Below are 27,384 nucleotides of genomic sequence, written 5' to 3'. Positions count from 1 at the left end.
CGTAAACGAGAGTCAACAGCTCGCTGTGAAGGGAAAACGTCACAAATTGTGATAGTGTGTCCAACCCAAAATTACCAAAATCAAAACATACCGAACTTTCGAATCAAACCATACTCAGACAGTTCTAGTTATAATCGATGAATTCTTCACACATACGAACCACATGTAGATAGACGATAAATGCATCATCGAACGAAATTGATCAAGTCTCGCATCGACAAGAAAACATAGTGACAAAGGAACTTCAAAATTTGGTTCAGAGATAGTTCACAAGGGATATTCAACATTTTCTCTAATGTACATAAGTAGACCTAACCTAAAGATTAAATGGCACTGTATACAACAAACAGACTCCTACTAAGGCTAACTTTTATGGAGAACAAAACTGCATAGCAAGTAGAAATTTATGGCTGAAGCTCTTATTACATTTATGGAACAATATAAATCAGGTAAGATCACATTTACACTCAGTGTCCAAATAAATATAGCCGTCCCGTCCGTCACCCTCAGCTTCCCATGGTAGCATATTCAACGGATTCCACGAAAATAAATAAAGATTCAGCAGTTTAAGCTATTAGATTAGTAGAGTCGACTCAATTTTGAAGGATTGGCATGTCAAACAGTAAAAGAGAGCAGAAGAATCTTCACAGGGAGAGATGGATGTACAAGATTCGAGATTCACTCATCTTCTGCAATGAAGTTTGGAAGCTCGCCCTGGCACAAGTACTCGTCACATTGTGATGATGATCCCCAGTCCTTGCGGAGGCGTAGAATATCATCGGTGAAAGTGGATCCAGAAGATCCAATGAAGACGGAAGAAAGAGCGCAAATAGTCTTGTCCAGCATCGCCTCAACCTTCACACATTTGAGAATTACAGTGTTGGGTAAATTTATTCAAATAGTAGTATCCAAAAGTCTCTGATATCTCACTAATCACTCCAAAGTTGGGTTTGATAATCTAAGTATCCTCCAAATCTATCAATTCTATCAATCTTATCTATCCTATCGACCAAAACGAAATTCCACCCCCTAGACAACGCCATGCATAACCAAGAAGATGTAAAGCTAGTTCTTAGTATGTATAGATTCAAGATCAAGTGTCTATTTTTTATTCTTAAGAGTGAAACAATTGTTTGAAACCAGACCCAAACAGTGATAGACTCATAGAAGCAACAAAATGGAATGAAATAAGATTAGAGAAACCAGAAAAAAAGGTAAGCCCACCTGAGAATCTCCCTCAAGTCCGTGTCTGTACAATAAAGCATCCCACTTTTCAGCTGAATTACGAGCTGGTCTCCGAACAAGTGGTACAGTCTTCCCATTCAAGACAACAAGTGATTGAAGTAAACCAGTTTCACTTTCTGCAGCATCGGTAGATAGATATATTACTGGAGTACTAGCCCTCTCAACAACTCGATTGATGCACTCTGCAGCTTGCGGAACAGGATAAAAGCAGCTCGGTTGTTTGGCATTGCTGAGAAACCATTGAGAAATTCATGTCACATAGAATCACTAACTAACATGTAACAATGCCTGAAAAGATAGCGTAAAAAGTACCAGAATTTCAAGAAGCCGTGGCGCCTGAAATGAAGAGCCACGAAGTCTTTCCCCAAGAACGTCTGTATGAAACGTTGAGCAGTAAGCAAAATAAGCCTACTAGGCTCAATCAAAGTCTTGCATTTATGTGCAATCGGACCTCCTGGCTGCATCACCCACTCTCTCTCAACATCAGCAAAGAACACATCTCCGATTGCAATGACATCACTGTCTGAAGAAAACTTTGCCAAAACATCCTCAACAGTCCTCTGATTTGGCTTCTTAACATCCTCCTTCCAAACAGCCTCAACCTTACTCAAAGAGACCCCCGACCCCTTCAACTTCTTCACACGCTCATCATCCATAAAGCACGGCTGTGGCAACGAGAAATAACACATAAACTTGTCAATATGCAAATGGTTCTTCTTGCTCTCTGCAAACTCTTCAAAGGTCACCACAACTTTCCTCCCCAAGCACTTATTAATGTGATCAATATCCAACACCCGATGGAACTCATAGTCCACCTTTGAACTTGGGATCACCAAAACCCGATTCAACAAAGCCGCAAAGAACATATGCTTCTCCAAACAAATCAAATGGTTTGACATTTGGCCTGACACACAAATAGCAAACAAATACTTGTTCGGTTTAGGATTCCACTCTATCGTCTTCCTATCAGCCAATCTCTGATCCACCTTCTTGCACCTAGTCCAGTCAGACAAACTCGAATCCGAGTAATTTGCAGACAAATCCACAGAAGCCTCACTCTCATGACCTGACAAAAGAGTCCCCTGAATTTGCCTATTCAACGAAATTTGCCCAAAAACTCGCGATTTAAAGTCCTCCAACACGCTATCATCACTACCAGAGTTCAAATTCACTGAGCCACTACCATTTACCAAGCTAAAATTCGATCCACCAACCACTGTAGTATAATTCCACATCTTAACAAGCTCAATTTCCTGCTGCTTAAGCAAATACAAAGCACGCAGCTCAGATTCACGCATTCGATTCACCACAAGACCACCACCCCCAATATCCCTAACCGACGGCACTCGCATCTGGAACACGCTCTTCAAATCGGTAGTCAAATACACAATCAAAATCACCAGGGGCAGAAAAATCGCGAGAATGTACCTCTTATTGAACCTTCGCGCGGCGCCGGAGACTCTGCCCCTCAATTCGTCTTCGATTCGGAAAGCCGAGCGGTGATTGTGGCGATCGGGCGACTTTACGGCGTCGTTCTGGTTCCGCCTCGCATTTTGCGAAATCAGATTCTCCCGATCCCCCTCCTCATCCGATAGCTCCCTCTCCATCACACTAATTCACGCACTGGGCGTGAAATCGAGGAAATGCGGCTGTAGAAGTAGCAATTAGGCTTGTATGCTTATTCTCTCCGGTAATAGACGTATCGTTTTTGTGTGAGAGAGGGAGAGGGAGATTAAGGCGTGTTTGGTTGGAAGGGAAGAGTGAGAAGCCACAGCTAACTCTGTATAACTGGTTGATCGGAGAAGAAGATCGTCGGTGGAAAGTGACCTGCAACCGTCTCAGCCAGCTGCAACATTACCCGTTTTATATGGGCTTTGTTTACATTTATCGGCCCAAAACTTTTATTGGGCCCGGCTCATATTTTTTAAGACTATCGGCCCATTACCGAATTTATTATGTGTTTAAAAAGTGACTAGTTTTTAATAAGGCAAATTGTGGTTTGGGTTTTTCCGTTAATTTTAATTATTGCATGAAAAGTCATGAATTTTATCGGACTGTGTAAATTTCACATCTGATCCGATTCGATAGATTTTTGACACAAACTTATCCTACGTGGCGCACCGAAGGCGTGATTTGACAAAACTCCACTAATTATAATTGTTTCTCTTGTATCTTTGCAATCTTTGACCTGGATTTATCACAAACACATAAGTAATACAAATGAAAACATACAAATTGAATTCAGCATACAAATCGACATAAACATACAAATCGAATTCAGCATAAAAGTAGCATTAGTTCCACGATTCGAATTGAACCCTAAATTTGGCATTTGCCAAGTCACGCCTCCAGCGTGCCAAGTAGGATAAGTTTGTGTTGGAAATCTATCGAGTCGGATAGGACGTGAATTTTACACAGTCTAATAAAGTTCATGACTTTACATACAATATTTAAAATTCACGGTAAAAACCAAACTATTTTGAAAATAAATAAATTTAGAGGCAATTTGTCCGACATCATGAATTCTGGTTGGTATTTTTGCACAAACTTAAAATTTATAGACTTAAACATTGTAGTGACTAGTGAATTAGGCACGAAAATTCACTGTCAGACATATATTTATGAATTTTATCACCAAAATTAATATGTTTAACTAAATTTGTAAAAGAGAAAAACCATGACATAATCATGGATATCGGTGGGATTGCCATGTGGCAGTTTTCAATATTCCAGATGTCTCTAGACCAGACTACTTAGTTCTCTTGTGTATTTATGATTGTTTTCCCACTCTATCATGCAACTAATTAGTTGAATTCAAGGCGAAAATATGTTGGGAATAACCAAGGCGCTGAGCAGAAACCACGGCGGAGCTGCCGTGTTCCGCCTCGGGCAGCGGTGGATGGTTGGCAAAGCGGCCAACCGCGCTGCCGTCCATGGCACTAAGCTCCCGGTGCCTAATGCGATTCCGGTGAGTTTTTTTGCCCTTCAGTTTTATCAGCTCATAAATCCAAATTTCTTTATACCTTTGGCTTTGGAGCTAATTATAATAATTTTCTTGAAATAGAAGTTTATAGTTAAATTGAACGTGAGTATATTAATTTTATACTCTCTCCGTCCCAGATTAAGATTACTTTTTGCTATAAAAGTCCATCAGTTTAAGATTAGAATTTTTCATATTTAATCATACAATTTTACTTACCTCATTGTTTATCAAAATTACATCAAAATGTCATTATCTACATAAAAATAAACCAAAATAAAAATAAAAAACTTAACCTACCCCAAAAAGTCAAGAGGGAACTACATTCAAACAACTCACTTCATTTATTACACACTCTACTATCTCACTTCATTTATTACACACTTCAACTCTTTCTTAAAATCTGGTGACTCATAATCTGGGACGGATAGAGTAATAAAATATGAGTAGAATATATCAATAGAATGTGGATCTATTTACCATTAGTAGTAAAATTGAATTGAGGTTTTTATTGGCCGGTGGATCAAACTGGCAAAATGAGACTTTTATTGCCGAACAGGTACTGGCAAAATGAGATTTTTATTGTCGAACAGGTACGGTATTTATTGGTGGAAAGAGGAAGTATTTAACTCTGGTTTAATGGATGACATAAATGGTGTTCAAATTATTTGAATTCAAATAATTTGATTAAGCTTTTGTGTACCATTCCTTAATTAATTTGCATTGCATATTTCATACTAGTAATCATAGTAAGCTTTTGCAGGACAAGGAATTGGATATGGAGATCCACCAATCTATAGAAGAAAAGACAAGAAAGAGAAGGGAGATAGAAAATACAGTTGATTCCCATCTCAAAAACTGGCCACTTCTCTACTTTGAACAAGTAGTGTGCTCTAAGTAAAGAGCATGTGACATTTGTTACATTTCTTGTCTCCAAATAATCTTCATCACATGTATAAATATAATCCCATCAATGTAATGATATTTTGACACTTGAAACATGAAGATGGAATGAATCAGATTCATGGCTTTTACTGAGATTTAAGTATGATTCTTGGACATCAAAACCTAGTATTGGACACTCTATACTTCCTAGCACAAATGTATAGAAACTATGCATGAATTCTAAAACTTGCTAGAACTAACCTAGGCTGCTTCTTCCTCTTCGACTTCAACGAGCCTCCCACGAACCCATTTCTTGGTCACGTTCGCCTCTCTCTTAGCCACCTTTTCATCCTCCGGCTCCAGCCGGTTGACGACCGGAGTTTGTTTATGAGCTGAGATCCCGTTAGGGTTTGGTTTATTATCAGCGCAGGTCGAACCAGAGCCGTTGATCATGCCATCCAACACTGATGAGATACAGCCATTGGACCCGGTTGCTTCTGTTTCAAGAGGGTAAGGACTCGAGCCGTTGCTGTTGCCGTTGATGAAATCTGCGAAAATGAACTCATCGAAACTGAAGCTGTCGGATTCTTCAAGATCTTCGGAGATGCTGTGGACCCCGTTTACTTTCATTGGCTCTATGAGTTCCAAATTTTGCTCGTCTGCATACGTTTCGTTTTCAAGATTTTGAATTCCATTCTCGTCTTCAACGGATGCTGTTGCATCTTCGCTTTCTATTGATTCGATGAGCTTATGTGCTTCCGCGATCAGCATCCGGCTTTCCATCAAAGAGGCGTGCGCGAGAGGGCTCGTCTTAGCAGCTATTTCAAGCGCCTTGGCTGCCTTCTCAGCTTCTGCAATCAACGACCTGCGTATACATATATGCACACACAGAGAGGATCAAATGAGAATAGGTTTATTATACAAACACATAAAATCAATTAACCTAACATAAACAAATAGAAGTATTATCTACAACCACATATAAATTCCAGAAATCAAATAGAAGCAATCGACTATGGATATAAGAACTTACTTGGCCTTCATGACGGCTTCAGTTTTCGGGTCGTCAACAGCAGCAGCTCTCTTGGCTCGAATGTTTTTCAGCATCTCCAGTTTGGTGCTTGCCAGTGGGTCCTTGTATGATGGTGCTTTGCTTCTCTTTGCTCTAATTCGTTGGTTTACGCTTTTCGTCTTGCGAGTATCATTGTTCTCGTCTTTGTCATTGTCTTTGTCTTTACGACCTCTGTTTTGAGTCTGTCTCTCACCAGGAGGTTTTCTCTTACGCTTCCATTCTGTCCCCTCTGGTATGCCATGATATTTCGCTAGACCAGAGTAAACCCGAGTCCGGTATTCCTAATTTATACGAGAAACGTAAATGCAAGATTCAGATGCTGGCTTAGGACATGCAGTAAAACATATAGAAACTTTAGAAAACAGAAGTTCGATGGAAGGAACAGAGATCTTACGGGATCAGCCCATTTTGCAGCTATGGCCTCTGATATCTTCCTCTTCTGCTCTGCTGATTTGGGCGCTCTCTTGCTTCCCTTCAGTCTAGGCATGCTTCTTCTTTTTTCAACACTCTGCTGCCATTCCTGCTGGAGCTCTTTATCCAAGATCTTGTACGAGTCCCATTGCAATTGTTCCTCGCCTTGAAGACCCTTCCGGGCAGTCTCTGCAATTAGATTTTGCCAGCTGTAGTAGCAAGTATCCTGGACCATCAATTTCTTACGGCGTTTCTCCCACCCAAGTCGGACACCAGCTCCAATTTTCAACCTCGTCTTTTCACTGCACGGATGCAGAAAAACAGTGATCTCCAAAGCCAATGAAGACATACAAATGAGATCAGTTTCCTTAAATCTATCAAATGCAGCCCAAATCATGTGAACTCTAGCATAAACACCTAAGGCACTCATTTTCATAGCCTAAAGGAAAACAAGTAAAAATAGTGGCTAAAATGCCAGACCAAAGAATGTGCGAAATATACGGGAAAATTAGCCTACCTTTGAGCATGCCCCAGGTTAATCAGTTTGGCTTTAACCTACATTGTCATAAATCATTAGAACGTCAGAAATCAATACATAACTTAATGATAGAACTGATAAGTGGAATAGATGAAGCTAACAATGAAAGAGAAGGCCTTACCAAAAGAGATGCAACAGAAAGCAATAACGCAGTGATCAAGAACTAGATTATACTCCATTAGACAACAATTAAACAACATCAACATGATGTTTTAAAACTGCTAGGCCTTTAGATTTATATTTGATTCAAGACAACTTCCAAGTCTATTCAGAAAGAGATACAAACAAATATACCAAATTATCACCAATCATATAAAATTTAGTTAGAAAGTTTATTTAACTATGATACCACGAAATTGGTTCTCCTATTTTCTCGTTCCTATATTGATGTTTTCACAGAACTATCTCAGTTTCTTACATGACATCACCTTAGGATTTTGCATTGCCAGCCTTGTTCTTTCTTTTATCCGCCTCAAGGTTTCTGCACATAAACAACAATTTAAAACATTGCTCGATTCATTAATATGATTCACTTAATAATGCCGAGCATTGCATCACCTGGGCTGTGCTTCCTGCCTTTGTTCCACGGCGTATTCCCTTTATTCGCTTTGGAAATCCTCATCCGTCTCAACCTCTCCCTCTCGTCCACGTCTGTTGAGTCTTCACTTGAAGATTGTGGCGGTTCAATTTCAGTGGAATTCGACCTCACTGAATCAACATCCATCATCAACACATTCTGAAGCCTCTTCACCCCTCCACTTTTGCAAGTTACACTCGCAATTTCAAGCGTACCAACGGCCTTTATCGTCAGCCTACCCCGCCATACCCCGGCTCTCCCCGAGGTGAAGCCCCCACCAAATTTTCCTCCATTACAAAAGCCCCTCCCCGAAAATGTGGATGCCAATACCAATCTCCTATCATTCCCAACTACAACTCTCTTACCAAGATCGAATTCCGGCCTAAATGCTATTATATTGTTGAGGAAACAAGAGCAAGGCTGTGAAATAGCAATATCTGCAACACAAACACAGAGACAAAAAAACATTCCACTTTTCAAATTCATTCAGGCAATTACACAAACAGTTGTAAATCACCAAAACAAAAGCATTGTAAATCAACAATTATATTGTTGAGGAAACAAGAGCAAGGCTGTGAAATAGCAATATCTGTGACACAAAACACAAAAAAACACTCAACGTTTTCAAATTCATTCAGGCAATTACACAAACAGTTGTGAATCACCAAAACAAAAGCATTGCAAAACCCTCACAGCTGCACAAGCACAATAAAGTAGGGGTTTTTTCGAGGTAATTCACCTAATAAAGGCATGGGGAGCTCATTAAGTCGGGAATCCAAGCTCACTGTTCAGGTACAGCCACAAATCGCCGCCGGTTGATGGAATTCCATGCAATAACTTCAAAAATCGGAAAAGCAGAGTGGAATTCGGATTAATCCGGAAGAGAATTCGAGAATTGATAGAGAAAGGAAGTGAAATGTGATAAAACGGAGGAGCGAAGTGAGAGCCACACACAGATTGTTTTGGTGTGGGAGACCGCCGGTGGATAATGATAATATATTTTTACATTTTTATTATTTGTTTTTTCTACAAAATTTTAGTATTTTCTTTTACATTTACCTATGTTTATTTGACGACGTCGTATTAAGATTATGGTTTACTTAATTTTTTTTTTTTTTTTAACCACATGTAAGATTATGGTTTACAAGTCTCTCCGCGGATGGCAGGGTTTGAAGTCGTGACCTCAAGGTCACCACAGCTCCGCTGCCAACTGCGCTACGTCCCGTTGGTTTTTACTTATTGTTTTTGCTATTACTTATGTGATTGTTTCTACACTATTACTTCATTGTTGGCCAATATTAAGCTCTAAGCAAATTTTATCAAAAAAAATTTACTATACTTGATAGAATTGGTGGTTTTTTTAATCAAATTATAGGGTATGCATATATTTTTGTTCTTTCGAGTTGATTTTTATGAAGAAATTGTTAGTATTGGTCATAATTGAAATACAATCACAAAATATATAAACAATAATTTGTTTGTAATTAATACTATGAATAACTTATTTAAGGTTATAAGGTCAAAAGTAAAAAAAAATTATTAAATAAGGTTGTACTCTACCCACTAAAAAGGAATTATTGCAATGTAGTATACTTTTAAAATTAAAACTGAAAAATTAATGGGCTTTTTTCACAATGTTTTAAATTGGGCTTGAACCTAGGAGACATGGTTAATTGGGTCTAGTTTGGAGCAAATAAATCATTTTTCTACTATTTTTGATTGGACATAATTATATTTATATGTGTCCAAATTGAGAGGGTGAAGACAATAATATACGAATAAAAATCGTGAAAAAAGTATAATGCCAAAAAACTTTACAACACAACATCAATCGATTAATTTGGTTGTCACTTGTCCCATGTAGAGATACACATTAATTTTGTCTAAACATTAAAAATTTAAAACCAACATACCATCATTAATTCTTTTACAAATATAATTTCTTCAATAATGCTTATTGCCAACACTCTAATTAATGCTTAATGCTTAATGTCACTTGTCCCGTGAAGACAATAAATGCTTATCCGAATTTTTTAAGTTTTGGTTTATAGTTTCGATTTCGATTCCGTTTCGATTATAATTGACAAGGTCAATTATCAATAACAAGATTCGTTTAACTGAAGTATGAGTTTTATTGGCCATGTTAAGTAAAAAATTGAACATCATACTAGTCAATTTTGATCGAGTAGTAAATACAGATTTTATCGAAGAAAGTTGTGAATACGACTAGCACAATTTTGCTATAGTTTATCCTCAAACACCAACAAAAGTCATCGAATTGCACCTTAAAAATGTTTGGTCCTAATATGGTCGATTAAGTGCATGTACCACTTGAACAAATCTTGTATTAATAGGAATGAAAAGAGTAACATTTTACTCGACATTACTTTTAGTGTTGCCTAATAGTACTAGTACTACTAGTATTGAAAGTAAATTCATGAATTGGGCTATAATTGATTTTTTTTTTTTTCCAAAATTGTTATATTTGAAAGCTTTTTCGGTGTGCCACATTTATTATAGTTAAATCGTAGAGTGGAACAATACCTAGGAGTCAAAATGAAAAAAAAAAAAAAAAAAAAGAGAATGCTATGATTTTGTCCCAACTACATACACTAAATATGTCATAATTATCGTCGCAAAACCATGGCTTAAGATTTAATCATTACATCTTGTGGGCTGGCTTTCACCCTTGTCGACAAAATTGACTTTATACAATGTGACAACATTGTATTATTTCATAATATGTGATCGATTTTCTTATTACATTTTCATATTAAATTCAATGTTTCTTTTAACTTCAATGTAGGATATAATAGTCGTAATAAAATATTTTTATAGATAAATTAAATAGTTTTACTAATTAACTAATCAATAAATCAATTTTTATTTAAATTTAATTGTGCCAATTAATATAATGGCATTACTCTTTAAAAAGTGGCTATTATATTAACAATATAAATTTAAACCAGCAGTACTTATTAACTAACAACAATACATAGACACTTTAGAATATAAATAGCGAAATCAACATAACAAAAAAACGGTATAACTAAAATAATACAGTAACATAAAACACGCGAAACATACACAAGAAAATAAGAGCAAATGTGCAACATCAACACACACACATTCTGGTATTATCTGTCAATCTCATCCATCGTAGAGCAGCACTCGTTTTACAACCGCTTCAAACCAAATAATTGTTCCAAACAACAATTATAACACACGATCACACACAATGTGGCCTTTTAATTGAAAAATAATGAATTCGAATAATGATATTGATATAATAATTAAAAATTTCAATCTAATTTAAAAAATTAAACTAAATTAGTATGTATACCATCCGTAGCCCTATTTCAAAATTTGAAAGGTGGATCATTTTTAACTATTATAATCCTATCCACATCTATTCGTCCCATAATTAATCACAGATCTTGTCGCATGTTCCTATTCAAACTTAAATAATTAGGCTATGGACTAGGCTACTTAAACGTATATTAAATTCAAATCGTAATCAAGTAAAGAGTAAGTAAAAAATATGATATGATTATATCTAATTAGGAGGGAAAATCATTTCATATTCATCATTTTGTCCTAATATGGTTTAATAAATTTCAAGAATTCATATATACGCACCACTTTTGACTTTTTTGTCTACCTTACCTAAGTTAGGAGAAATATTTCTTTCGGTGGGAGAAAATAAAATCAAACTTTTGGAAAGTTTGTTGACCAAAAATCCTAAATTATGGGGGAAATGATAGGTAAATGGCTGAATATGTTGAGACCATGATCAAAATCATTTTTTTAATGTCTAATATCAATAATTATTTGAATCAAAATTAAGTTTTCAAGAGGATAGGTTAGGTAAAAATGGGTTTAATTCGAACTCAATAGGTTTAAATAACAATAAAATTATACTCCATCTACATTATAACAATAAGTTTTTAATTGTTCTATTTAATAATTTATCTATATTTTAAATTTTGATATAAATAATTCTATTTTTAAAAATATGTCAACATCTTGGCAAATTCAAAAATTGAGTGGTTGAACAATGCAAAAGCCAAAAGGAAATGCTTATCGTTATCAAATTTGGCTAGATTAGTTATCAACAAACTTCTTGATCTTTACTAATAACAAGATAATTAATCTCAATTTATGTCTAATGAACCATGCATAAGTCAAGACTCATCATCATAATGGAAAATTGCCATTTTGATGAAAATAACTTTATTTCGAATTTATTATCTTTAATTGACATCTCCACAAATATTTTTTCAATCACTTCTGTTTTTTATTTATTTATTGAGTTATGCCAACCTTAGCTTTAGTACTATTTTCTGTATTTTATATGGTGCTCTAAGTATTCGACTGCTCAACATTAAATCGATATTATTTGATATTAAATCCCTTATAATAAAAATAAAACTCGATTTTATTGTATTCAACCAATAAAAACCAAACTAGCACCCCAATATATATTCTATATTATCACTTTGAACGCATGATGGGATGCGTGCTGCGTGCATATGAATATATTGATTTGAAGTAATAAATGTACATGTGATAAAACCCATAAATTTATTGTAAATTTAATATTATTGGATAAAAAAAATCCATAATCTTATCCCAAATCATCCACATACATCTCACATATACTTAGTAATTAGTAATTACTCCTTCCATCTCATCTAAAATTGACACATTTTTTTTACCTATCTTACAATAGTAGTAATAAATAGTTAAAGCGAAGATAAAGTAAAATCAGATAGAATAATATAGAATAGGCTCTCTTCTATATTACTTTTATTTTCTCTTTTATTTTATTTTCTATTTAACATTAACTATTTATTACTATTATTTTCTCAAAATATATGCCAAAAAGAAGAATATCATCTTAACTAATTACCAAATTGTTCAAAAAATTAATATGAGTAAATAGGAGTAATACACATATCCTCTTCCTATATCACTTCAATTGGAAATTTAGAATCATTCTTCAAATTGCAGTTGGTCTTTGGCCCCTATTCTAGGCGCCTATCTCTCTCTCTCTCTTTGCCTCACACCATTTCATCACCTTCACTACTTCCATAGCCAGCTTCTTTTTATTCTATGCATTTAGAATCCAATCACATTCCTCAAAAGATCACATTTTCCAGTAGCAAAATATCACATTTTTTCACTTAATTGGATTTTCAAACTTCATCTTCAAATTCTAGCCCCCTTTTCACCCTCTTTGAACCTCAAGAGCTCATCTCAATTTCAAGAATCACTCCCCTCAGCCGTTTGAAGGAGCCCTTTTGAGTTCTTGAATCACTTCACAAAAAGATTCAATCTTTCAAGAAACCCATTTCATTTCTCTCATCACATCACGAAAAAGATTCAATCTTTCAAGAAACCCATTTCATTTCTCTCATCGCATCGCAAAAAAGATTCAATCTTGGCCCAATTCTTGAGAAAAATGGGCGACGCGGCGGAGAGAAGCGGCGGCAGATTCGGAGACACGGGAGTGATAGAGCTGACAGGGAAGATACTGGTGGTGGCGATCGTCCTCCTCTTCTTCGTCGTGGTGTTCGTCTTCTGCCTCCACCTCTACGCCAAGTGGTTCTGGTACCGCCGCCAAGAAACCAGCACAGCCACCGCCACGAGGCGGCGCCGCCGCCTCGAGTTCCCCCACGACGCTCCGCCGCCGCCCTCCGCCCTCCGCCGCGGATTGGACCCTTCCCTCCTCAAAACCATACCCATCACAATGTTCGATCCAAAGGAGTTCAAAGAGGGGCTGGAATGCGCTGTGTGTCTGTGTGAAGTCTCTGAGGGGGAAAAGGCAAGACTTTTGCCCAAATGCAACCATGGATTCCATGTTGATTGCATTGACATGTGGTTCCAATCGCATTCCACCTGCCCCCTCTGTCGAAACCCCGTGGCGAGCTCCTCGGATTTCGCCACGGGTGATGCTGAGGAGGGTGTGATTCAAGCTCCGGCGGTGGAGGATTCGGTTGTTGTTGCAATTGAGATACCTAATTTCCCAACCAATGTGTTGATTTGGGGGAATGAGACTCAAGTTAGCACCTTTGGCCCTTGTGCTGAAGAGGGCCATCAAGGCAATGCAGAGACCTCGAGCTCATCATCACCGTCGTCGTTGTCTTCGTCTTCAGTGGCTTCCACGAGTAGTGGGTCTGAGGAAGACGAGCAGAAATCCGCAGTCCCAACGAGGCTGAGGTCGTTGAAGAGGCTGCTTAGTGGCAGTAGAAGGGTGAATCCTTCTAGTCCTAGAATTCTTGATCTTGAACAAGGAGTTAGAGGGTTGAGTTGATTGATATATGGTTCAAGAAATGAGCTTTGATTTGGTTTTATGATCAAATTGGAGATTGAGGCTTCACTATTTGATTGATTGAGACGATTATGGTTCAAAACTTTTGAGCTATGATTTGCTTAGAATGATGGAGAGGTGGTGAGATGGATAATTTGTTCTATTTCCTTTGATTCTTGAAGCATATGAATTGGAATATGCTAAAATTGTTGTATAAATGTATAGGTTGGCTTCTCTGTTTGAGGGAGGAGATGTTGCCTCATCCTCTTAACAGAAGAGTGTTTGGATAGAAATCTTGTCAATGTAATAGCTATCTATGTATTCAAAGAGCTTATTATATCTATCAAGATTATCCAAGTTTGATTCTTTGCCTCATCTTTGATATCCTCATCTCCTTTTCTCATTCTATATTGTTAGAGATTGGTACATATTTCAGAACAATAATTTTTCTTACCACATGCTAACCCATAGTGCAGTAGCCCCGTCCCAACGAAAGGAATAAACGCACACAAAAAACGAAAAATGGGGCGGACGATTAAGAGTATGGAGATGGATACAAATCACATTTTCTTCATTTGCACGACCACTGTATAGGTCCTGTTTAGGTACATTAAGACTTATAAGATATCAAGTAATTTGACAGATTGCGACATCATTACAGATGCTAATATAACACCTAAATCACACTCAAAATATCCCTTTCAAGGTGGTCATATGTCATCAAAGTTGAAGCAGGGGCAGAGCCATTACGGCAGCAAAAATGCAAACAAGCATCAGCGACAGCCAGGTAGGGAAAGACCGGCGTTTCTGCTGGATATTCATCTCTTTCGGGACATCTATATTATTCTGGTCCACCTTGGATCCGCGTTTCTTTAAAGTGGGGCGGGGGTTTTCATCCCTGACGGGTTCTTGTGCTGCCTGATTTGCAGATTGCTCGCTTGCCAACTGTTGTTCGTATTTCTCTAGGTACTCTGGAAATAGTTTCCTAAAAGTTGGGCTGTTTTGAATGCAAAACAAGTAATTTATGTTTCTCACTAAATAGCAATATATTGGTGAATGAATTATCACATTCCCCTAAACATATGGTGGAGCAGTGCAGATTTAGCTAATGATTTACCAACAACAAATGAAATGAAATGAAAGTTACATGTGGCAACCTCCAATTCATCTTATGCAGACAAAGAAATGACGATAAAAGAGAAGCCATTGCTTTAAGTAAGACTTACTTTTTACAATTGAAAGCCAGAGAGGCACTTGCAAGCCTCTTTTTCTCCGCTTCTGTACTTGAGACACTGCCAGTGGTAGGGCTGTTATCCATCTGCAACAAAATAGGAGACAAACAGCACATGGTTGTAAATTTCGACTGTGGAAACTAGTTTAATATGTAAGGGATTAAATGTCAAACATATATAATAAAATGAACAAACTCTCCTCTACAAATAGTATGGAACCCACCATGAATGAGAGGAGCCCATTCAGTATGCTGCATAGAAATGGGAAAAATCAGCACAATATACTTGAATTTGGTAGAGAAAATGAAGTGCAATATTTTTCTCGACAACCCTTTACCTTGAGACAGACCACATGGGGTTCCAACTCTCAGGATGGTCTGAAAGGAAATCAAGCAAGAAGTGTGACACAAGAAAATGAGTACAAAAAACACGAGGAATAATATGCCTATTCAACCCCGAGTAACTTACAATCACTCATGGACAGGCACAACTTCTTTTGTGTCATAAAGCGTCCATTTGGAGTAGTCATGCTACAGAGAAAATAGAGAACATTCAGACTAAAATATTAAACAGTAGAGTTCCAGATCATGCCTAAAGCAGTACACATGGCATAATGTCAAAAACTTACGTGATCCCTGGAGGTTTAAATGGGTACTCTGGTGGAAACTTTATTTTTCCATAGTAATATCCACCTTGAATGGTCAGAGATTGTAATAGAAAATCAAAGACAATAATTTAGTACAAAGATATAAATCATTCAAGAGTTAAAAGAATTAGTAGTTCATCTGCAGATAAACATGATACACATGCAACCCATTTATAACTTTTATCCAGACTCGGACATGCTGAAGATGAAAAAAAGTTAAGAGCCAAAACCTGCAAAGGGTGTTCCTTGACTTCCCTCCAAAACATAATCTGATCACAGAATTAGGAAACAGAGCCATATCATTAGTAGATGAAACAGTCACAAGATATCATTAGAAGTTGAGAGCAAAATAATCAACATCAAAGGCTCTAAACTTCACGAGCATATAATTGAAAAGAAGAAACCCATCACACAGGAAATACCCTCTTCGTCTTTTCAACAGTCAGTACCATGAAGAACATCTTAGACAAGAATAAAAGATGGGAAATAACCTCCCATCAAGGCATCAACTAATATGATTCAGCAGGAAAATGTGGATGAGCAGCCATTATTAGCTGATCTTATAGTTTAACTATGTTACTTGTGGACAAGTAAATTTTGTCGAATGAATGAGAAATAAACTAATGTATATTCATGAGGGGAAAAAAAAACGAAAGCAAACAATGCTTATGAACATGTTTGTAATTTATATAGAGAGATAACAAGACCATGAAAATTCAGAAAGAGTTGGGAACCACATCCTGTTTAAAAATTATAAAAACATTGAGGTCAAATTAAATGAATAGGCCGGGAGAAACTCACGCCACTCAAGAATGTCATTTGGTAGAGGGCGTGCCACCACATTGGAGACAGGTTCCTGCATGTGACATTATTAGAATATACTTATAATACTAATGAAGTTCACTATAAAGAATACCCATAGCCTGATGCCTGAGATTTCAAACATTTCCAGAAGTTAAAGACAACTTACTTTACATAGGGCTCTATATTCCTTTTGGAGGCGCTTTAAACATGCTTTTTCGCCCATTTTAAGGTCACCTTGCAGGGGATATTGCTCTTGCCACTGTCTCTAATGGGTAGTTCACTGCTAAATGAAAGTTTATCTCTACAGTTAGAAAACATTTTTTCCCTTCCTTCTTTAAATTGCCAATAGGCGATAAGACTGACACTCTGTGAAATTTCTACAATAGGTGTTCCAAAGACAAGACAAATGAAGCAATTCCATGATAGACACAACAAAACAGAAGATCAAAATCAGATAGTACACATACAAAAAAACAGTTGCCAAATTGGAAGAATATCAAATTCAGATGCTTTCCATACATATACATACAAACCACGCACATTGTACAGTGTAGAGAAAAACCTTTAGTGCACTGGAGCATTTGGAAATATCGATAATTACACCAAACACCTATTTAAGGTATTATCCATTATTTTTAAGCAACCTGCTCCTACTCTCTAAATCCTCGTGATTTAGGACTAAGCCCCCGCTAACCCCCCTACCATCCTGATCAGTATTCAGCAAAAGTAATCACTATTCCTTGTAAGCATAGCTACATAACATAAGGAATCACAAAAGTTCAATCAATTGATGCACAGAATGGTGTTTACACAGCCTGAGACCAAATCAATGAGGAAATGTTCACAGCACCTTCTTCTCCACAATTACAATTGCTACAAAATCCAAAGATTGGTCAATGAATAAGCACATATTTTCCTAGAATCCAATCAACACCATAGCTCTTATTCCCCAACACTCCCGAACGAATATGCTGGCATTTCTAAAATTCGATGATTTGATTTCCCAATTTGATCTAGCCCCAATTTCGCACACAAACAGAACCAATTATCAATCAAAATCAGAAAATTACACAAATCGGTGATCTCCATCTCATTCTAGAATTGAAAAACAGTAAAATCTCAACCTAATTAGCAAACGAAACAAAAATCGAAAAATCAAAGCAGCCAAATACAGTAGCACATACTGAGTCCTTACCGGAGTTTGAAAACCACAAATTAAGCGAAAAATTGAACGAAAATCCTTCAACAGAATTCAACTTCCAGCTAAATTTTCAGCACGGATAATACAAATTCGATTAATTTTAAGAAATGATTCAACAAATCTGCGCGTTGAATTTGGGAGGAAGATAAACATTTGGGCTTTTAAATTGTGAATTTTTTTGGGGGGGAATGAAATGAAAAGACGATTATAGCCCTAGACGATTTGTAGAAGTTTAAATAGTTTGGTGAACTTTAAACATAACCCTTCAAGTTTAGTTAAATTCCATCCGGCCCCTAAACTTTACTACTTCATTCGCCATTAGTAGTCTCATTTATGGGTGGCGCGGGATTTTAAGAAATGTTAAGAAAAAAATGGATGGATAAAAAGTTGGTGAAATAAGGGTCCCACTTATATACTCCCTTCGTCCGCCATTAGGAGTCTCATTCATGGGCGACACGGGTTTTAAGAAATGTTAAGAAAAGTGGGTGGAAAAAAGTTAGTGGAATAGGGGTCTCACTTGTATATATTAGTTTTAAATGAAATGTGAGTGGAATGAGTTAGTGGAAGGTGGGACCCTATTACCATTTATGGTAAGAGTGAACCGGGACTCTTATTCGCGGACGGACTAAAATGGAAAAACGAGACTCTTATTTACAGACGGAGGGAATATATATTAATTTTAAATAAAATGTGAGTGAAATAAGTTAGTGGAAGGTGAGACCATATTACCATTTATGGTAAAAAGCGAACCGGGACTCCCATTCACGAACGTACTAAAATGAAAAAACGGGACTCCTATTCGCGGACAGAAGGAGTATTTTTTAATTTTGGTATATTTTGGTTTAAAATCTCAACATCAAGATTGTTAAAATGAATTTTGCAAGTAGCCGTTTTGGCATTTCAGTTGGGAAGAATCAATCAATTGCTCAAGCTTTGGTGAAGTGCAGATTCTATATACTCCCTCCGTTCCATAGAAATTGGCCCTTTACGGTTGGCACGGATTTTAATGCGTAATTTGGTAAAGTAGGAGAGAAGGAGAAAATGTAATTGAAATTGTGTGGTGGATGATAGCCCCATAAATGAAAAGTAAAAAAGAAGAGAAAAAGGTTACCATAAATAGATATGTGACTATTTGTATAGAACTGACGGAAAAAGAAATATGGTCAATTTCTACGGGACCGAGGGAGTATTTTGTTAGTATATGTACTTTTACTAAATGTGAGCCATGCTTGAATATATAATTAGTTGAACACAGCCAATTCAAAAGGAGAAAACAAAGAAAGAAACAAAAAAATTGATCTGACTATAATCACCTAAATAGTAGTACAAAAAAGCAAAAATTAGTAAAACTGAAGCAACCAGAAGTCCAGAACCATCTCATTCTTCCTTCTTGGCAGCTTCGTCTTTCTCTTTCCTCACATCCTCAACGAGCATGCGGAGAAGTGCTTCGCACACTTGAGACGCGTCTGCTTCTAATGGATCATCGTTCAACGATGAGTACACCATCCAGGCGTGGTCTAGCTTGCGCTCTGGCCTGACCACGATCGAGCCAGGAACCTCTGCATCGCGGCAAGTGACAAGCCCATCGCTCTTCTCACCGTACCTAATCTGAAGCAGCTGCGCGCAGGCAGCCATTGCAGCACCCAGAGGTACGATCACAGGCAGCGTTGTAGGTTGCCCAGAGAACATGGGGAGCTCTGCATGAGCAACACGAGATAATGTGGCCAAAACTGCAGGGGAGATCCTCGCCTCGGTGTGGAAGGAAACGACAGGCAGCTCCCTCGGTAATTGGTATTTCCTCAAGAACTCTTTCCTTTTCTCATAAGTCAAGTCTTCTAAAGCCTGCATATCGCCCTATATAACACGTGCAACATTAGCACAATGTTAAAGTGTTAAACCATACGAGCAAGCGTAGTGTAGCCTTCCAAATTCATAAAATCATACGTATAACTTCCATACCTTGATTACTTTACATATGAGGATCTCCATCAGCTTACGCATGTTTACATAATCGCCAAGTTGACCTTCTCGGAGGATATCAGAAGCGATTGGACTTCCACCGTATGGACTCTGCGCTAACGCTAATCCAGCAACCTTGTCTTTCAGTTCATCCCAATATATGGACAAAGCGGCCGCAGCATCTATTCCGCCTTTACTATGACCGAGCAGCAACACACGTTTCTTGGAACCCCAATATATTTCTTCTATATAGTCCTTAATCTCTTTGGCATTCTTTTCCACTGAAGCCTAAAACTTTACTTCGTCAAGGAACAGAAGAACTAAGAAGCACACAATGGACAGCACAATTAATCACACATACCTCACTGTGAATTTTGGCTATATGACAAGTGAGCCCCATCTTCAAAAAACTTGTCTTTGTGCTCATGAAATAAAGAGGACCGTGGTTGCTGAAGAGACCTAACGAACAGCGCAAAACTACAGTCAATATTGGCAATGTCCTCACAGATTTTATGATATAACAGCAAGAGAGAAGCTATCTTTATAGCCTTTTATACAGTATGAAATGTTGACAATGTCCTCACAGATTTCGTTCTCGACCAATTTTCCAACCATATAATAGAAACTGAAGATTCATCATTTTCTTTCATATATACGTGATATTGACACTGAACTGCTCGATTGCATTGAAATCAAGAGAAAGTGAATACAAGGAGAGAAACATCAGTACCTGGGACTAACAAGTAAATCATTGTGTTTGGCAACCGGTGCACACCATGTCTGATTCACAAGGCCAACACCCTGTTATAACGTTGGACTATGGGACTAACTTGTCAGATTTAAGACTAAATACCGTATTTCATCAAGTATTTCTGTAAATCTTTCAGTTCCATCTTCAACCGGTGGCATGTCTGGATCTTTTTGTAGCCAGCCAATATCATCGGCAGAGCCCTGAACTGTCCGCCTAACCTTTTCAATGAGGCTAGTAGCAGAGGAAAGTTAGAGAAATCAATTCCCGGAAGGAACAAGATAATATGGTAACAGAATATAATTGTAAAGCATCCAAGATAGCTATTTAGAAAGAATTTTAAAGGACAGTTGCAGATATTGGTTTTTAGCATGTCATGCCAATATACCGACTCCTAAGTGTCGTGTCCATAAATAAAAGATATATCCACAAGTGGGTTTAAACTATATGTACCCCTGAAAAATGGAACTGCCATTTGGGTTGGTATTTGCTGGCACAATCGCATTAGAATTTTGAGAAGACGCTCGACCCGAGCCCATAGTGATTGCACCATGGACTAACGGAGCATCAAATTCGGAAGCAGATAAATCATGTCCACTTGAAGAAACATTTCTGTTAGTTACTAAAGATCTGGTCTCTTCTATAGCATCTCCCGACACAAATTGAACCATTTCATTTCCAGGAGGTTCTTCAGATGCAGGGATTACTGCAATGAGCGTGGAAGCAAATGTGGCATCAGAGGAGAGTTTGACTAAGATATGTATACTGAACATAGCAACTATCTTATCTTTTGTGTTTTTGTTGAGAGAGGCATCTGAACAACAAGAAACATATAAAGATGGAGGAGCTGTCATCAAAGTAAAATCTTGCACGAAAAACTTACAAGAACTAACATGGGAATTTGTTACTACTAAACAAAAGATTAGTTCCGACCATTATCCATCTTAAAAGCTTAGCTTAAACAGACGATGCATCCTTCATCCCTCGACTCAAACTTCACACAAATCTCATAATTTGTCTAGCTCATGCTTCTAGCACGATATCGTATTCGAACACCATGCCTCCTTATTGAACATCAATTCTCAGTAAGGTTGCATCCCATCACAAAACATATTCTGAATCAACAGACAACATCCTAACACAAAATTTTGTCCAGTAAACATCATGAAATCAAGCAACCACGCTTCCCTGTCACTGAAATTCAACAATCAAACCCTAGCATTTAGCCCACATAGCATCCAGTTTCAAGATTTTCCTCCTAATGCAAACAAAAGATGAGCTAAAGAAAACAAAATTGAATCCCGACTTCCAACAGTTGAAATTCTAAAACATACAAGAACTAATTGAGTTGACCAAGGTAAGGGATAGCAAAATCACAAAACATGCGAATTTGTTACTACTAAACAAATGATTAGTTCCGGCCATTATCCATCTTAAAAGCTTAAACAGACGACGCATCCTTCATCCCCCGACTCAAACTTCACACAAATCTCATAATTTGTCTACCTCATGCTTCTAGCACGATATCGTATTCGAACACCATGCCTCCCCTTATTAAGCATCAATTCTCAGTAAGGTTGCATCCCATCACAAACATATACCGAATCAACAGATAACATCCTAACACAAAACCTTGTCTAGTGAACATCATAAAATCAAGCAACCACGCTTCCCTGTCACTGAAATTCAACAATCAAACCCTAGCATTTAGCCCACATAGCAACCAATTTCAAGATTTTCCTCCTAATGCAAACAAAATATGAGCTAAAGAAAACAAAATTGAATCCCAACTTCAACAGTTAAAATCCTAGGTCAATAGCGATTAAGAAATTACTTGAAATATCAGGGAAACAGCGGGTGAAAATCGACGTGGTTCCGGCGAGATACGCCGCCGCCTCATTCAGAGATGGCACTGAGCTAAATAATTGAGGAATCCCGGGACGATCGTCTCCCTCCGCCGCCGCGGCGCTTCCCTTTTTCATTGCAATCCAGAAACAAATGCAAATTATATTCGAAAGTATATCAATAACGAAAAAAAAAAACAATCTTTTTTTTAACAAAGGGGATAACTACCATAAGCGGTGCGCCCTCACCGCTATCGGAGCCTCTTTCTTCCATACCCAAGAGGGTTTTTCCTAAAATTGAAGGAGATGAGATTACGCAGCAAAGCCCCCTTTTTCCCAGATGATGATATGCTGCAAATATTCAAAGATTCTTATGTCTAGAGTTGAAATTCGAAGAAATTAATCATGGGGCGGATAAAGAATGTAGAAAATCGTTAACTGCCAAGCAATATTAACGATTTTCAGAAAAAAAATTAACAGAATGAAGGAATTTGAGAAACTTCTCCATGTGAGAGATTGTGTAGGTGGCCAAGAAAATGCTACCTGGGCAGGGTAACGACGTCGTTTCTCTATTCTAGTTTTCTTTTAGAGAGAAAATACTAGTAATAAATTATATTTTAAAAAAAAGAGTTCATCTTGATAAGCACAAATAAGAGTACATAAATATATCTATGTAGATAAAAGAAATAGAAAACAACTGGAGCTACTACACGTAGCTTTTGAGGGTAATTATAACTTTCATACGCATCAAAAGATTAATTAGTGTTTAAAATTAGTTCATTCCGTTAAAAATCATTAACACCGTTATTTTATCTTATTTTTCATCTTATTCACTCTAAAATTATCATTTAAAAATATTATTAGAATAGATAAATATCTTCACGAGAAGTTTGCATAACGAAATTGGGGTGGAAGAAGGTCATTTCGGTGCTGCAAGTCATCCAAAAACTAGCTACTATAGTTGTAGCAGCGCATTCATTTTTTTTTTACTATTTTTTTTAGAGAAAGAGATTGAATCTATGTGTGTTTGTCTCTGAAAAAAAAGGCTAAAATCAATTAAGAATAGGATAAAGGAAATAGAAAAAATTACATGGTCAGCTAGAAGGAGATGAATCATTTACTGAAATATTATAGTATACTATATGGAAATATTATAGTATACTGTATGACTTATATACGTTATCTTTTCAAAGATAACGTGGAATTGTTTGTGCATGCGTTCAGTTAGGGAGGATGAAAAATTCGTTGAAAATTATTTATATAGATTAGCTGCAATTATTTGCATATTTGTTGTGTGATAAGATGCCTATATGCAATGCACGAGGTATTATTTGAAGAAATAATATCAGTAAGAAATAATTTTGAAAAAAAATAAGATAAAAGTAACGGTGATAGTGGTTTTTTAACGGAATGTACTAATTCGAAATACTAGTCAAACTTGTTGTATGATATATGCTAATTTAAAACTATTTGTACTAATTTAAAACAGTGGTTAAACATTTTGTATGTAATAGTGTAATTACCCCAACTGTCTGAAGTTCATATTTTGTTGTATTTATTTATTAATTTTTCTCAATATGCATAGTTTTACTGTTCACGAAATATTTAGAGTTAGAAAACATTTTTTTAACTCTATGAGAGTTATGAACCACAAAATGGGGACTAGGAAAAAAGTCAAATATGACTAGTTTGGCCATACCAATGAGAATATATGGGAATGGCATAGGAAAAGAGTCAATAGTGACTAACGAGGATGCTGACACTTAGGAGGAATTGGTTGTATAGATTGTACTGAGATACTCATCTCAAATCAGTTAATAGGACAAATAGACAGTCTCACAATTTATTTCAACTTTTTTTTTTCTTTTAAACGTGTAGAGTGCAATGTGTACAAATTGTGTTATTTTGGCTACTCGTAACGATCATTTCATCTTTACGAGTATGCAATTCCCGTCTCGTCGAGCACCCGAGCTTCTATTCTTCCAACTGACCATGAGAAACATCCCAAATTCCTTTGCAAGCCCGATACCTTCTGCATGGAAAAAGTCATTCGAAATTGTAAATGTTAACAATTTAAATTGAACATTTAATAATTGAATCTTATTTCCTTAAGGAAATCCCATTAATGAGGCCGATAGCATCTACAAGCCCAAAGTCGATGCATTATTGATTAATGGGTCACGTTTGATAGGTAACATATTAGGGGCCTTTCAATTTGTTTAATTTGATGTGTGATTCAAATAAAAAAGTGGGCTAAAATTCACTATATTCTCATAATAATTTACACAAGTAGCCTAAAAAAACTATCAAATCTGATCAAATTTCGTTCCATTAAAAGTTGTCTGAAAATCATAAATATTGTTCTATAATTTCACGGGATTTAAATAAGCCGTTTTGGACTAAAAGCCAATTTTATAGAGCTTGTATAATGAAGAGGAATTCAACTCTAAAATATTGTTCGTACACACAAATAAAAAAATTTAAAATAAAAAGAATATAAATAGTCATTTTTAGGCTAAAGGGCAATTTTATAGAGTGTATAATTATTTTTGATATATCCATGAAATAAATAAAATACGTGACCAAATACAATGAAAACACGTAATTGTTTAGAACCCACAACCCATTTCAATCGAGGATCGAAAATTCTTCATATATATAATATATTCTTGAGTTCATTCGATTTGTGAGAAAAAAACTCAAACCCAAATAGGAATAATTTTTACAATAGAAACATGCCAATAAATTCGGGAATATATTAATACTTGATATATTATATTTTATATCTATATTCTATAAGCCGCATAGTCATAGATCTATAAATTACTATTAACACTTTCGAAAATTGGGTCTGTTTTTTATGATTTTTTTGAAATTTAAATTGCAAATTTATAATTAAAAGGTATACGGTCTTGCTTTAATCCATTTACACATTATGTAAGATGAGTCGAATAATTATCCGAATAAAGGAAATCCCCTTTATTAGTGGGCAGTGGCAAACGAATCCATTTAATTAATTCAACGTGTACCGTGATTGGTGCGACCAAAAAAGATAATAAAAAGATATAAAGACACAAATTTTCCTTAATAAAATATTGTCAACTTAATTGAATTGAGCAATTTTTATTAAATATCTAAAATTGATTACGTTTTTTTCAAACACAATAATTTCGATAATAATCAATTGGCCGATAATACAAAGTGGGGCTTTAGCATAAGTTGTTGTAGTGTATTGTAAATTAAATTTGTACCAATTAATCTGCTTAACTTAAACCATATAATAAATTTAATACATGATTATAACTATAGAGACACAGGATAAGACAACAGAAAATCATTAGCCAGGACTCAAAATATTGTCTAATAATTAATTAATACGTCTACAACTATTCACCTACCACATGCATGTGAAGGTTTGACTAAATGTCCTCAAAATACAATTAAATTAAAATTGAATAAAATTAAAACATATATTCTTTCAGCATACCATAGCTGTACACTTATCATACACATATCCAAAAAAAATTATTTATAAATCGGCTTGAAGAATAATGCATTTTTATAAGCCAATTTAACAATGCGAAGAATATATGGTAGTTACATACATAATATAGTGCCGAAAATGAGGCATTAAACAAAAGAAAGCCTACAAAAAAAAATATATTTACTTGATCATTTACATGGTGATTGATTTTAATTAAATTAATTTTTTTTTCAATTGATCAGTCGAATTCGAACTATCATACCGTTTTTGGTCATGATTAAAAGGTGTAGACGTCATTTTGATATTACTAAAACTAATTAATGATTGTATATTTTACTGTGATTTATTTTATTCATATAATTTGTAGATTATTCCATTTTTATAGTTCTTAAAAAGTGCGACGTTTCCAAATATAATCATAATCATGTTTCCCATAGGTAGTTTACTAGTAATAAATTACTACAATTTGCTGGAAAAGGGTTAAAAAGTAGTAATTGTTTATATTTAACAGCTAGTAAAAAAAGGTTATGTAAATTGTATAATATTATCAAGTAAATACTTTTATTAATCCATCATTTCATGACAACCAATCAACTAACAATAGGGTTATCATGAGGAATGTATTCGTTGTTATAATAAATATATTACCACATGGTCACACAGCTACAATAAATCAGAGATAAACTTTAAGCAAAATCTCACATAAAATATTTTTTGCTTGTCCTCAACATTCATAAAATTGCTAAGAGTCGATTAATTAATTATTTTCTTTGTTAATGAATTCTTTCACGAGTCGAATCAATCCTAATGTCCTAAATAACAAGAAATAACAAGAACTTTTTATTATTTGTGTTTTACGTCTGCAAAACTCTAAATTCCTCTCGAATTGTCAACGGGATTTGTTACCGCAGCTTTCAATTCTCCGAGCATTGGGTATTATCTCGCCGCCGATCTTGATAAGGGATCCGCACCCTTATCACAACCTAAACAATTATAAAAATTAAATTATTCTATTCGTTATCATCTTAAAATAATTAAAGGTGCATGTAGACGCTCTAACATGCATCCTACTCTATGATTTCTATTTTTATTTTAAATTGGCACATAAATGGACCACGTAACCATATATGATGTGCGTATGTTTCAATAATACATACTATATAAGATTTTATTTAGTAACCTATGTAGATTGTATTTCCTTTTTGTTCTTTCGATAATTCCAAACTTATAAGTACTATAAAATGTTTTGATGAGGCAATTATATTTCGACGAGCGGTGCTTGAATATATTTTATTTTCTAGTTAAAGAAAAGGAATTAACAACTAACAAACACAATTCAATTATCCAAATATCCACGTGTCATCTAAAATTGATATTGTCATCATACATGCATTGTATATCTTTTGAAATAATTCAAAGAATTTAAACCTCGCTATAATATTCTA

The 27,384-nt window shown here is 36.0% G+C and overlaps 5 protein-coding genes and 1 long non-coding RNA gene across 9 annotated transcripts; 2 read left to right on the top strand and 4 right to left on the bottom strand.

Annotated features, from left to right (window-relative positions):
- Positions 1-228: 228 nt before the first annotated feature.
- Positions 229-3,074, bottom strand: LOC125205535 (O-fucosyltransferase 36-like). 2 transcript variants are annotated; one of them, XM_048104548.2, is made up of 4 exons: positions 2,674-2,803; positions 1,558-2,597; positions 1,225-1,474; positions 229-855 (listed from the first exon to the last, which is right to left on the bottom strand). In XM_048104548.2, the coding sequence occupies exons 2-4, from the start codon at positions 2,595-2,597 to the stop codon at positions 679-681; spliced, it is 1,467 nt and encodes a 488-aa protein (XP_047960505.1). In that variant the 5' UTR covers positions 2,674-2,803; the 3' UTR covers positions 229-678. The 2 variants fall into 2 exon arrangements, with proteins under 2 accessions (XP_047960505.1, XP_047960502.1); XM_048104545.2 differs by having other exon boundaries at positions 1,558-3,074.
- Positions 3,075-4,086: 1,012 nt separating this feature from the next.
- Positions 4,087-5,068, top strand: LOC148924059 (uncharacterized). Its single transcript, XR_016132818.1, has 3 exons — positions 4,087-4,213; positions 4,785-4,818; positions 4,989-5,068. It is a non-coding gene; the product is annotated as an uncharacterized LOC148924059 (long non-coding RNA).
- Positions 5,069-5,232: 164 nt separating this feature from the next.
- Positions 5,233-8,691, bottom strand: LOC125205437 (muscle M-line assembly protein). The gene is made up of 7 exons (XM_048104364.2): positions 8,448-8,691; positions 7,690-8,145; positions 7,560-7,612; positions 7,111-7,148; positions 6,577-6,895; positions 6,144-6,463; positions 5,233-5,975 (listed from the first exon to the last, which is right to left on the bottom strand). The coding sequence occupies exons 1-7, from the start codon at positions 8,458-8,460 to the stop codon at positions 5,372-5,374; spliced, it is 1,803 nt and encodes a 600-aa protein (XP_047960321.1). The 5' UTR covers positions 8,461-8,691; the 3' UTR covers positions 5,233-5,371.
- Positions 8,692-12,726: 4,035 nt separating this feature from the next.
- On the top strand, positions 12,727-14,389 carry LOC125204685 (RING-H2 finger protein ATL3-like). The gene has a single exon (XM_048103392.2). The coding sequence runs from the start codon at positions 13,173-13,175 to the stop codon at positions 14,022-14,024; it is 852 nt and encodes a 283-aa protein (XP_047959349.1). The 5' UTR covers positions 12,727-13,172; the 3' UTR covers positions 14,025-14,389.
- Positions 14,390-14,571: 182 nt separating this feature from the next.
- Positions 14,572-18,090, bottom strand: LOC125203242 (ubiquitin-conjugating enzyme E2 34-like). Of its 2 annotated transcripts, none has more exons than XM_048101552.2 (10): positions 17,899-18,090; positions 16,870-16,986; positions 16,701-16,755; positions 16,130-16,168; positions 15,882-15,945; positions 15,722-15,783; positions 15,591-15,630; positions 15,477-15,504; positions 15,248-15,339; positions 14,572-15,018 (listed from the first exon to the last, which is right to left on the bottom strand). In XM_048101552.2, the coding sequence occupies exons 2-10, from the start codon at positions 16,924-16,926 to the stop codon at positions 14,742-14,744; spliced, it is 714 nt and encodes a 237-aa protein (XP_047957509.1). In that variant the 5' UTR covers positions 16,927-16,986; positions 17,899-18,090; the 3' UTR covers positions 14,572-14,741. The 2 variants fall into 2 exon arrangements, with proteins under 2 accessions (XP_047957509.1, XP_047957508.1); XM_048101551.2 differs by having other exon boundaries at positions 16,870-16,983.
- Positions 18,091-19,111: 1,021 nt separating this feature from the next.
- Positions 19,112-22,996, bottom strand: LOC125207575 (uncharacterized). 2 transcript variants are annotated; one of them, XM_089061882.1, is made up of 8 exons: positions 22,685-22,996; positions 22,446-22,584; positions 21,065-21,425; positions 20,717-20,845; positions 20,594-20,643; positions 20,225-20,322; positions 19,864-20,151; positions 19,112-19,758 (listed from the first exon to the last, which is right to left on the bottom strand). In XM_089061882.1, exons 1-8 carry the CDS (start codon positions 22,727-22,729, stop codon positions 19,282-19,284), a joined length of 1,587 nt encoding a protein of 528 aa, XP_088918008.1. In that variant the 5' UTR covers positions 22,730-22,996; the 3' UTR covers positions 19,112-19,281. The 2 variants fall into 2 exon arrangements, with proteins under 2 accessions (XP_088918008.1, XP_088918009.1); XM_089061883.1 differs by having other exon boundaries at positions 21,065-21,317; positions 22,685-22,994.
- Positions 22,997-27,384: the final 4,388 nt, after the last annotated feature.

The sequence above is a fragment of the Salvia hispanica genome, chromosome 6, assembly GCF_029641045.1.
Source record: "Salvia hispanica isolate PSC_SH4W2 chromosome 6, Shi_PSC_v1, whole genome shotgun sequence".
NCBI lineage: Eukaryota > Viridiplantae > Streptophyta > Magnoliopsida > Lamiales > Lamiaceae > Salvia > Salvia hispanica.
The sequence above is the reverse complement of the archived record's forward strand: the minus strand, read 5'-3'. Positions and strand labels throughout refer to the sequence as shown.